General features: G+C 42.4%; 1 protein-coding gene across 1 annotated transcript; it reads right to left on the bottom strand.

The window, feature by feature from the left end:
- Positions 1–128: 128 nt before the first annotated feature.
- Positions 129–11683, bottom strand: LOC137435389 (AP-1 complex subunit sigma-2-like). The gene is made up of 3 exons (XM_068129138.2): positions 11464–11683; positions 6106–6214; positions 129–1582 (listed from the first exon to the last, which is right to left on the bottom strand). Exons 1-3 carry the CDS (start codon positions 11631–11633, stop codon positions 1271–1273), a joined length of 591 nt encoding a protein of 196 aa, XP_067985239.2. The 5' UTR covers positions 11634–11683; the 3' UTR covers positions 129–1270.
- Positions 11684–11837: the final 154 nt, after the last annotated feature.

The following is an 11837-nucleotide window of genomic DNA, read 5'->3' as shown; positions in this document are numbered from 1 at the left end:
TCTGTTATCGTTCTCGTTTAGCGTTTAGGATCGGTCGATCGCCGAATTAATGCCAGGGGGGTTGACTCAGCTTGTCATCCTTCCGAGGTCGGCTAATTGAGTACCAGTTCACTGGTAATTCCCTGTTTGTCGTTGAAGGCGGCAACAAGGGTTGGCGTCAGGAAGGGCATCCGGCCGTAAAACATTGCTTCAAAAAGGGGACCAAAAAACAACAACTACCACGGTCCCCGAAAAGGCCAACCCCCGCTTTGCGGGGAAAAATGGCCTCTAAACGGTGGTTTTTTCTGTTATCATTCTGTCATATCATAAACTGCAGTTATAAAACCGGAGGAGCCTTTTTCACGTGCGATTCCTTGGACGACCGAATCACTTGCGATTCCTACAACAACCTCCCATGCAGGTTCATGATTTCTGCTCAGAATCTCGAGATTCCATTTTTTTTTTTTTTATTAATGGGGCACTTTTTTCAGGGATGCTTTTTTTATTTATATATATATATTTTTTCTTGTATACAAGATCGAGGCTTGTGTAAGTTGACAATGACAAAAAAAAAACGGACACACAAGACAAAATAAAGGGAGCGGGAGACAAGATTGGGAAGCACACGAGTACAACATTTGAGAGCAGGGACATCGGGAGATCTGTTGGAGGGAGAGGGCTTGGGGGGAGGAGGCATGGGAAGGTTTGAGGTCAAAAAAACAAAAAAAAAACATGGACACAATCCTGCTTGCACAGTTTAAGGATTTCCAACGGCATTTTATACAATACTGAGATACATTCCCATCACACTCTATGGCCATTCGTCCTGCGGATATAGCAATGCCACTTGAACTGGTCTGGGTGTGAAACGAGAGGTGAACGAGCAGCATGAACCCAATTCGGTTAATGTTCTGCGTTGTGTGAAGAAATATGGTGAAAGCAGGAAAAACTCAAAAGAGGAAATGGGCTGCAGGACATGTTGCTCCCCGAAGAAAGGCCTGCAGGCAAACATAACGAGGCTTGGAGGAGCATACATTGGGTGGAAGGATGACGGAGGAATTGCTAATTGTTGAAAACGTGCAGTTTCGGAGTGAGGCGTCTACAAAAGAAGACGATATGCGACCGATAGGCGCAAGGTATATCCTAGGGGGCTGGGGATGTGCTTGGAGATATTCAGGCCGAGGCAAAGCCAAGATCCTGCAGGACCCGCCGGGTCACGTCGGTTTCCTGCACACACGTGGTCAGGCACGAATGCTTGAACTTGAAGATCGATCAGCTGAAAAGACCTTTGTTAACTGCAGGGTCTCACTAGAGTGTTGCGGCTCTTCATTAATAATAATTCACTACCAAGAGAGCCTATATGACTCCGCCTACCCGGAAACGGAAACAGCGTACCTAATACGTCATGCGTAATACCAAAAGGTTTTGCAGTATCATGTGACAACTTGTCAAAAAACCAACTCACCACTTGGAGATCATCAGCTTCTTGAACTGCACACAAGACAACACGTTTGGAAGTCTCCTGAACCTCTCCTCCAAGCAGGAGTTCGTCCAGGATGAAATATGCCTTCTCAAAGTTAAAAATGATGTCCAACTCGCACACCTGTGGCACATTGATATAACAGTAAAGAAATGTTTCCATCGTGTGGATTGGTTTCAATAAAATCGAGACAACCAGCAAGTCCATGTGTAGCTCCGACAAATCTTCACAGGGCAGTAAGTACCATTGAATTAATGAGTTCATCTATTTATTACGTACGGTATTGAAAATGGAATAATATAATTTGATGTCCCCCCAACACATGACTCATATTTTCCACTACTCATATTACTTACGACTCTGCCCTCCGACCTCTCTGCCCTCCTAAAAATGGGTCATAATGCCCGGATGCCTGTCTGTCCATATGTTAACCTTTTGATATTTTTTTTGATACTCCTCCCTTATCACCAGGCTGATTGTTCTGAAACGTATCACATGAATACAAGAGAGTAGCCTGCACAATCGCTCAGGCTTCGATTTTTCAATTTCGGATCATGGGGGTTGCAGGGGGGGGTTACCCCCAAACATAGGATCCCTACACACCCATTATTAGTCCCCTACCGGTGTACACCGGAGGGGACTATAGGTTTGCACGCCGTCCGTCCGTCCGTCAGTCCGTCAGTCCGTCAGTCCGTCAGTCAGTCCGTCATGCAAAGAACAGTTTTCCGGACTTTTTTTCTAAACTCTTAATGCTAATTATTTCAAACTTGGCACATCGTTTCCTCATGATAAGTTACAGATCAAGGTCGAACTTCTCGACGTTTCGATCATTTTTGACAAAGTTATGGCACTTTGAACTTTGGGAATTCTGATAATTCTGATGATCCTTAACTCAGTGCCATTTTAAGTTTTAATTTCCATTTTCTCTGCAATAATTGGACCGATTGAGATAACATTTTCACCATATGAGGGACTCGGTCTGTAGAATATTTTAATGGTAATTATGACGTCACAGGTCACGTGGTTCAGTCGCCATATTGTTTTTCGTGAAAACACGAAAACCCCTTTTTCTCTGCAATGGCTGAACAGATCGAGGCCAAACTTTGCAGGCAGAATCGCATACCCATGACGAACAAAAAAGTCAACGAGCATGACGTCATGCGTCACATGGTTTCAGAGTTATGACGTTTTTAAGCATGAACCTTTAAAACCAAGCTCCTCCCTCATTTTTGATCCAATCGAGGGGAAACTTCACAGATCTGTTCAGCATGTCAATCTACTAGAATGTCCTTTTGGAATTTGCGATAGGGCACGTGGTTTGGCAGATATCGTTAATTAAACGAAAAATTTTTTTAAATGGATATCTCTTGTTTATTCTAGAGTTCTTCTCAAGCCGCACCGTGCGCCCTCAGCCTCGTCTCGCGAACGTCAACAGCGTGACACAGCGCACGCTTTCGGGAGGGGCGGAGCCAAGCCGAGCAACATATATATACACATCGATCATTGGTCGTGAACCGGAAAATCTAATAAATTACTGATATTTAGCGACTCGAAAGGTGCTTTATCAACAACTTATTTTCTCGTGCTTCTGCTGACCTGTCTGCATGGTGTATAAATCGAAGTCCCGAGTGCGAATCACAGGTGAGCCCGTCCTGAGGTAATTAGCGATTGGGAACGATTCAGAACCTGTGGATAAATAACCCTTGGTAATTTCCCCAACAGTTTTCCGGACGACAGACTGCCGGTAGGGGACATGTATTGCAGCGCAATACTCAGAATGCTTGTTTACCAACCGATTGATCGGAAACCCGACACAGCCCTTCTACTCTATGGTCCGCAGCATCGCCCTGTCTTAAATTTTTCGATTTAGTAACAGGGGGCCTCCTACAGGATGAGGGGGCTCCCAGGGGGATCTCCCCAAAATCAGCTGTGGCCTGAACTACAACCTCAAGAGATGACCATCAGCCCACTTTTTTTTAAGTACTCGGTGTTTTTTTGTTTTTTTAAGTATTTGGCGTGACCCAGCCTGGGTTTGGACCATCGACTTCCCAGAGTCAGCGCGGACACTCCAATCATTGTACCACCGAGTCTGGTATCTATTATAATGCATCTGATCATAATACTAGACTCATGGTCATGTGACATGCATGTGTTGGCTCTGTGTCGACAAAAGTTGTAACTGCCCTATATTATATCCTCATTGATGCTCAAATTAAGTCAGTCCAAACTAACTGGGCATACGAGAAACGTCTTTGAAAGAATAAACAGTTTTACAACTTTAAAACATTATTTTGAACATTTTAGTCCAGGATCGATGGTTGTTTACTGGATCGAAGTTCAGGAAACTTTGATCCCTCCATGCATTATATCCAAACAATGACAGACTTCAGTCTTCATGAGTTTCTCCACTTGAATTGTTAAAAGTTCAATAGGTCGGGCTTTTCACATCTCTCACAAAAGAACGCATGACTTCTGGGTTCATCTGATGGAGTCATCAGGAGGAACCTGGATAGGATTTGGGTTTCAGATGCTACTCCTCCACCCTCAAACCCATCCAAGCACAGCCAAGTGAACCTTTCAGAAAAAAAAATTCTGAAAAAATTCATTTCCCCTAAGACAGATAGATAAAGAAAGAGAGAAATAAAGAAGAAGCAAGAATTAGAATGAATAAAGAGATATGTGAAAAAGTAGAAAGAAATTTGAAAGAAACATCAAGTCCCTAACCCTAACTCTTAGCCCTAACTCCAAGCCCTAACTCCTAGCCCTAACTCCAAGCCCTAACTCCAAGCCCTAACTCCAAGCCCTCACTCCAAGCCCTAACTCCTAGCCCTAACTCCTAGCCCTAACTCCAAGCCCTAAATCTAAGCCCTTACTCCTAGCCCTAACTCCTAGCCCTAACTCCAAGCCCTAACTCCAAGCCCTAACTCCTAGCCATAACTCCTAGCCCTAACTCCTAGCCCGAACTCCTAGCCCGAACTCCTAGCCCGAACTCCTAGCCCTAACTCCAAGCCCTAAATCTAAGCCCTTACTCCTAGCCCTAACTCCTAGCCCTAACTCCAAGCCCTAACTCCAAGCCCTAACTCCTAGCCATAACTCCTAGCCCTAACTCCTAGCCCGAACTCCTAGCCCGAACTCCTAGCCCGAACTCCTAGCCCTAACTCCTAGCCCTAACTCCAAGCCCTAACTCCAAGCCCTAACTCCTAGCCATAACTCCTAGCCCAAACTCCTAGCCCGAACTCCTAGCCCGAACTCCTAGCCCGAACTCCTAGCCCTAACTCCAAGCCCTAACTCCTAGCCCGAACTCCTAGCCCGAACTCCTAGCCCGAACTCCTAGCCCTAACTCTTAGCCCTAACTCCTAGCCCGAACTCCTAGCCCGAACTCCTAGCCCGAACTCCTAGCCCGAACTGCTAGCCCGAACTCCTAGCCCTAACTCTTAGCCCTAACTCTTAGCCCTAAGTCCTATCCCTAACTCCAATGCATGTATTTCAATTTAAAGATTTAGTTTAAATGATGGCCGAGCTCGGATGTCATCCTTTAAACTACATCTGCAAAACGCACATTTGGTCACATTCTTCAACTTCGTCATCTGATGTTATAGATGAGCATAACTCCCTTGTATCATCTAGGTACCTCTGTGACCGGATCATGACTGCTCGGTGTTTTATTCTGCCAATGACCCCTCATGTGAGAACCATTCTGTGTCCCAGTTGTTCCAGGTTGTGGTTCTTAGTTATGAACAATTCCTTTCCTCTGTTCCTCAACTAAAGGAAACACTTACACTGTTTCTTCTTCTGTGAGCTTGTCCCCAATGTTCTCTTTAAAATCTCCTTTACTTTTACTTGGTGCTGATGTGGTCGGGACTGGTAGTGGCAGAATTAGTATCTGTAGAAACATCATCATCTCTTCTCTGAGTATCAGTGCCCAAATAAGTTGAAACTGATCAAATATTGTGGAAAAGGAAAGCACATATGAGATCGTTTTGGTTTATGTTATGGATCTGAACCTGAGCCAAACAAGGCCTATCTAGGACCAGAAAACACTAGTTCCTAATCAAGACATTTTGCCCGATACAAGAGCAATGGTTTGCATTGCATTGGTAGGTCACGCGAAATGTGTGCCAAATGCTATAAAGTTAAATATATTTATTTAAAAAATACTTTCTTAAACGAAACTGTCAGGGCTAAAAAATTTGGGGGTTTTGAACAAATATTTGGGGGTTTTGAACAAATGTTTGGGGGTTTTGAACAAATATTTGGGGGTTTTGAACAAATATTTGGGGGTTTTGAACAAATATTTGGGGGTTTTGAACAAATATTTGGGGGTTTTGAACAAATATTTGGGGGTTTGAACAAATATTTGGGGGTTTGAACAAATATTTGGGGGTTTTGAACAAATATTTGGGGGTTTTGAACAAATATTTTGGGGTTTTGAACAAATATTTGGGGGTTTTGAACAAATATTTGGGGGTTTTGAACAAATATTTGGGGGTTTTGAACAAATATTTGGGGGTTTTGAACAAATATTTGGGGGTTTTGAACAAATATTTGGGGGTTTTGAACAAATATTTGTCAACTTACATGGTGCATGGATAGATAAAATGGGGGGGGGGGGGGGATAATCAGCCTGGGCTGAATAAGAAACTCACACTGCCAAAGTATTGATCAAGCAGTTCGACGTATCGATGGATGAGTTCGAGAGTGAGTAACTCATTGTCTCCTTCTTCAATTGCACAACAAAAGTACAAACTGGCATACCTGCGGTTCACACACAACAATGACCCCACTCACCTTCGCATACTCAAAATGGGGCATCCCTTACATACCGCGTCAAATAGGTATCCAAACAATACAAGCTGCAGGATGTGTGCTGGGTGTCCTTTGTAATCTAAGAAGGCTGTTCGCAGGTAACATGCAAATCACCTGGTCAATATTTGTTTACAGTGCAGAAGTTACGGCCCAGACAACAATGACACTCTAAGATAGCAAGCAGTGTACCCTGGTGTCAAGGAACCTCTGAGAACACCAGACCATTTGACACATCCAATCCAGGCAGGATTTTTATGCCTCCGCCCCCGAAGGTGGCAGGAGCCATTACGTTTTCGGGTTGTCCGTCCATCCATCCGTCCGTCTGTAAGGGCTAAACCTCGTTTTTCTCAGCAACCACATGTCCAATTGAGACGAAACTTTCAGGGTAGGAGTGACACTCATGCAGAATGTTTTTATGATAATTGTGACGTCATCGGTCACGTGGTATGGCAGCCATCTTAGATTAAACGCAAATAATAATAAAAAGACATTCTCGGAAACCACTGAATAGAAAAATTTGAAACTTGGCACATTGTCAAGTACTCCCAATGGGGAACAAAAGCATGATGATGATGACATCATAGGTGAAGTGGTATACCAGCCATAAATGTTTTAATCAAATGCCCTATCCTAAAAATCTGAAATTGCGTGCACATGATCTCCGACCCATTTGTATTGAAATATTAAACTTATGACATCATAGGTCACATGGGTTTGGCAGCCATATTGGATTGAAGGTAAATATTAAATAATTATATCTCTGAAACTGCTTACCCTATCAATGCGACATTTTAAAAAGTCATCTAACACCATTGTTGCATATAGTTTGAAAATGATGACGTCATAAGTCAAGTGGTTTGGCAGCCATCTTAGATTTAAAAAACTAACCTTTCCCGGTCAACACAAAACTTCGCAAATGTGATCCCCTACCCATGCATATGTAGAGTACATTTTTGATGTCATATGTCATGTGGTTTGGCAGCCATATGAGCTTGAAAGCCGATATTAAAAAAACATCCGTTCTCCAAAACCGCTTCACCAATCGATGTGAAACCTTCCTGTGGTAAAAATGTGATACTTCAAAACAGCTGAAGGGATTTAAACCAAACTTGTTTATTTTTAGGACAGTGTACGAGGGCAATTACCCATTGTCGTGGGCAGGGACTACCTGGAGGCATATTGGCGACACAGTCGCATTGCTGTAGGTTTTTTATTTGTTTCCGAGGGACAAAACACACTTTGATGTCTCGCCCTGCATGTGAAACACCATGATGACATTTTATAGCTGAGTCTGGATTCAGACCCAGGCTAGACAGCTCAGAGGTCACATCGAAGCTATCATGCCAGCTTCTGCAAGATGCCAATGTTCCAGGGAACACTGGGATGTCTGTATGCTAGTTTTTTTGTTTTTGTTTTTTTTTTAACCAAGAATTGCATTTATTATTGTACATCGCCACTTTATCTAGCAGATCTTGTTTAGTGTGATTTTTATCGGGTCACAAACAAAAAATGTCCAACGAAATAAAATCTCTGATTATCCGGTCTAGGCCGAGCAAAGTGACGTTGAAGCCATTTATTCATGAGATGTGAAACAACACCCTGCAACTTGTGCCTGCAGGAAAGTTTTTGGAATGCCGATCGCATTTTCCATGGAATCATCATGTAACTTTGTTGTAAAATACTTTTACATGGGTAGGCGTTCATATGTTGAAAGTTTCGTCTCAATCGCTCGAGCTGTTGCGTAGAAAACAAATTTAAAAGTGAAAAAGAGAGGGCGGAAGAAAAATATAGTGAGGACCTCAGTCGATGCTCCACATCATGGTCGTAGATGGTTGTGGACATTATTACTAGTTAGTTAGCACCTTCACCACCATAGGTGGACAGAGTTTGTCTGCCTGTCTGTCTGTCTGTCTGTGAGCACGATATCTCAAAAAGTTGCATACGGATTATGACAAAACTTGGCGGATGGGCTTGTTAAGTGACAACAACAAGCCAATTAGAGGTCCCGGTGCAGATCTGACCTATCAGTGGGATACAAAATGTAAACTGTTCAGCCTGGTGAAGGTATGCCATCTAACGAGTATCGTTCTGGTTATCCCATCCCACGAGCAGTGGGAGACAGTAGGCTATGAGCCAGACCCCCCAAATTGACCGGTCGGTACCATACAGATGGAGTAAGGCTCATTGTGATTTTTAGCAAGATATATGTCCTTAGATATGAAAAAAAAGTGATAGCAGTGTATAACTCTCGGCCATCTCTGTGTTATCACCCGAAATATTATTATACGCCCGCTTCGCTTCGCCAAAAAATGTGATATTTGCTAAAATTGGAATAAATATGTTTTTAAGGACCACAGAGTGTCAATAATTGGCATACTGGATGCCAACTAATATAGTAATAGAAATATAGAACATTTGTGGGGGTTATTTATCAAATTTTTGATATAATGACAAAAATTATGTTAAATTTAGTGAAAAAGTGGTCGAAATCGCTTCGAGTTCAGAATTCACATTGTACATTTTTGTCAATATTTCAAAAATGAAAACTCCCAGAGTAACATTTGACCCCTCAAAATCTTCGCAAGGAACCTTCAGTCAAGATGGTTGAACGGTTGGTTGAACGGTTAGGGGGTATGGTTGAACATATTTTGAACTTTGCCAAAATATGTGCCCCAAACAACCACCATATTACAAAGTAATGATATATTCCAATGCAGTGGTTCCTTGCGAAGATTTTGAGGGGTCAAATGTTACTCTGGGAGTTTTCATTTTTGAAATATTGATAAAAATGTACAATGTGAATTCTGAACTCGAAGCGATTTCGACCACTTTTTCACTAAATTTAACATAATTTTTGTCATTATATCAAAAATTTGATAAATAACCCCCACAAATGTTCTATATTTCTATTACTATATTAGTTGGCATCCAGTATGCAAATTATTGGCACTCTGTGGTCCTTAAAAACATATTTATTCCAATTTTAGCAAATATCACATTTTTTGGCGAAGCGAAGCGGGCGTATAATAATATTTCGGGTGATAACACAGAGATGGCCGAGAGTTATACACTGCTATCACTTTTTTTTCATATCTAAGGACATATATCTTGCTAAAAATCACAATGAGCCTTACTCCATCTGTATGGTACCGACCAACCCCCTTGGCTCATAGCCTACAGGGTTTTGCAATCACTTATGTGTGTCTGTCTATGTGCCTATCCGGGCTGTTACTTTTTACCATTTGAGCTTTTGTCATCAATTTTTAAACAAAGCTTAATTATGCGAATATGGAGAAGACACTTTCATAATTTGGTCAAAAGGTCAATCAATGGTCAATGTCACATAAAATCGTCAATTTTCATCCAATTGACCTGAAATTTTAAGAATTTGCATATTGGGTCATTTAATTGATTCACCAATCAAAAGGTAGAAGCCGATTGTTTTTTTGTTTTTTTCTTTCAAAAGGTCAAAGGTCAAGATTGCATAAATTAATCAATTTCCATCCGATTGACTTGAAATGTGAACAGGGTATGCATATTGGGTCAATGAATTAGTTCACCAATAGAACGCAAGAAACCAATTGTTCTGTTTTTTAAAATCAAAAGGTCAAAGGTCAAGGTTGCATAAAATCATCAATTTCCATCTATTTGACTTGAAATGCGATTGGATTTGGATGGGTTTGAACCTGCAGACCTCGCAGATGAATAGCAGATTCTCTATTTCACCACCGAGTCTGGTTTTATTTGATTGAAGTACATTGAAGGAGAGAGACAGCTCTTGCTAGTTGGGAAATGTTATCAGTTTTACTCTGAAAAACCCGTCTGGGAACATTTTTAAAATTCTTCCCCAAACTAGTTAGTTTTGACCACAGCTGACACCATAGGTGTGAGGCGTTATGAACCTCGAGTTTATGAAAGTCTTCGATCTATGGGAATTTCGTTTATGAATGTTCTTCGAATTACCGATACAAACCAGAATCTCAAAATTAGTAATGAACCATAATGGAGTTAAGATTGGTTGAATTCTGAACAAGTAATCCATCATTTTCCAAACCAACCATGATATGGGTTCAGGCTAAATATGTCGAAATGACATTGTTGTTGTCTTGCGTTGTTTCACGGTCAACATGGATATATATTCCCCTTTTTTAAAATAAAACGTTGCTTGCATCATCACCTGGAATATTAAAACTCAAAAACAAAATGAAAACAACTTTGGGTCAAAAAACTCTTTGGGCTTTTTACTTTCACATCACAGACAGGTCGGTCTCGGTCGTTCTGGGTCGCTCTCTCCATCTCTCTCTCTGTCTGTCTCTTTCTGTCTATCTGTCTCTTTCTGTTTGTCTGTCTCTTTCTGTTTGTCTGTCTCTTTCTGTTTGTCTGTCTCTTTCTGTTTGTCTGTCTCTTTCTGTTTGTCTGTCTCTTTCTGTTTGTCTGTCTCTGTGTCTCTCTGTGTCTGTCTCTGTCTGTGTCTGTCTCTGTCTGTCTGTCTTTCTCTGTCTGTCTGTCTTTCTCTGTCTGTCTGTCTGTCTCTGTCTGTCTCTTTCTGTCTGTCTCTCTTTCTGTCTGTCTGTCTCTTTCTGTTTTTTGTTTCCCCTATTGTTTCTGTTAAATATCATCTTTAAGCCTGGTGTTGGGCTAGCGGCTCGGGTGCCAGCTTAGGATACCTAGGATACCTGGGTTCGAATCCCGGTCGATCGCTGAATTAACGCCAGGGGGGTTGACTCAGCCCGTCATCCTTCCGAGGTCGGCTAATCGAGTACCAGTTCACTGGTAATTCCGTTTGTCGTAAAAAGGCGACAAAAAGGGTTGGCGGCAGGAAGGGCATCCGGCCGTAAAACATTGCTTCAAAAAGGGGACCAATAAAACAACAACAACCACGGTCCCCGAAAAAGGCCAACCCCCACTTGCGGGGAAAAATGGCCTCTAAAGGTGTTTTTTTTTTTTGTCTCTCTCTGTGTCTGTCTCTCTCTGTGTCTGTCTCTGTCTGTCTGTCTCTGTCTGTCTTTGTCTGTCTGTCTGTCTCTCTGTCTGTCTGTCTCTGTCTCTCTGTCTCTGTCTCTCTGTCTCTGTCTCTCTGTCTCTGTCTCTCTGTCTCCGTCTCTCTCACCTCCATCGTTTTAATGGATTGAAGTAAATACATTAAAGGAGACTTCTAAATCAGGGGGGAAGGGTGGGGGGTAAACCTTATATGGTACCTCTTATAGATGATCCTCAAGTCACGCCACTGCAGACACGAGCTCGAACGGGGGGCTCTTGCCAGTACTGTGGTCAGCAACTCCCGCCGGGTCTGCCGCCTCTCACGCTCTCCCGCCGCCACAAACCACTTCTGCAAGCGAATGCAACCCTGCCGGCTGAATAATAGCATGAACCGGATCTGTGCGACGTCAGGACATGAATCAGATCAGGGTGGGAGAAATTCATAGGGTGATGAACTATATTATTTAACCATAATGGAAAAAATGTGAACGATATGGCAGCTGAATTAATGTAACTAGTGAGATACCCGTGCAATGCACGGGTGGGAGGCCAGAAGCAAACAGGCAATGCAGATACGGCGAATGCTAAAGCA

This window comes from Myxine glutinosa, chromosome 9 (genome assembly GCF_964187855.1).
Source record: "Myxine glutinosa chromosome 9, kmMyxGlut1.1, whole genome shotgun sequence".
NCBI classification, from domain to species: Eukaryota; Metazoa; Chordata; class Myxini; order Myxiniformes; family Myxinidae; genus Myxine; species Myxine glutinosa.
This window is presented reverse-complemented; position numbering and strand designations above follow the sequence as displayed.

Bases quoted from the DNA above. Each gene is read 5' to 3' on its own strand.
- LOC137435389 (XM_068129138.2), bottom strand. From the start codon at position 11,633: ATGCTATTATTCAGCCGGCAGGGTTGCATTCGCTTGCAGAAGTGGTTT. The intron at 6,215-11,463 runs GTACCATATAAG...TGTGAACCGCAG, and splicing joins TTGAGGATCATCTATAAGAG to GTATGCCAGTTTGTACTTTT. The intron at 1,583-6,105 runs GTGAGTTTCTTA...AATGTGCCACAG, and splicing joins TTGATCAATACTTTGGCAGT to GTGTGCGAGTTGGACATCAT.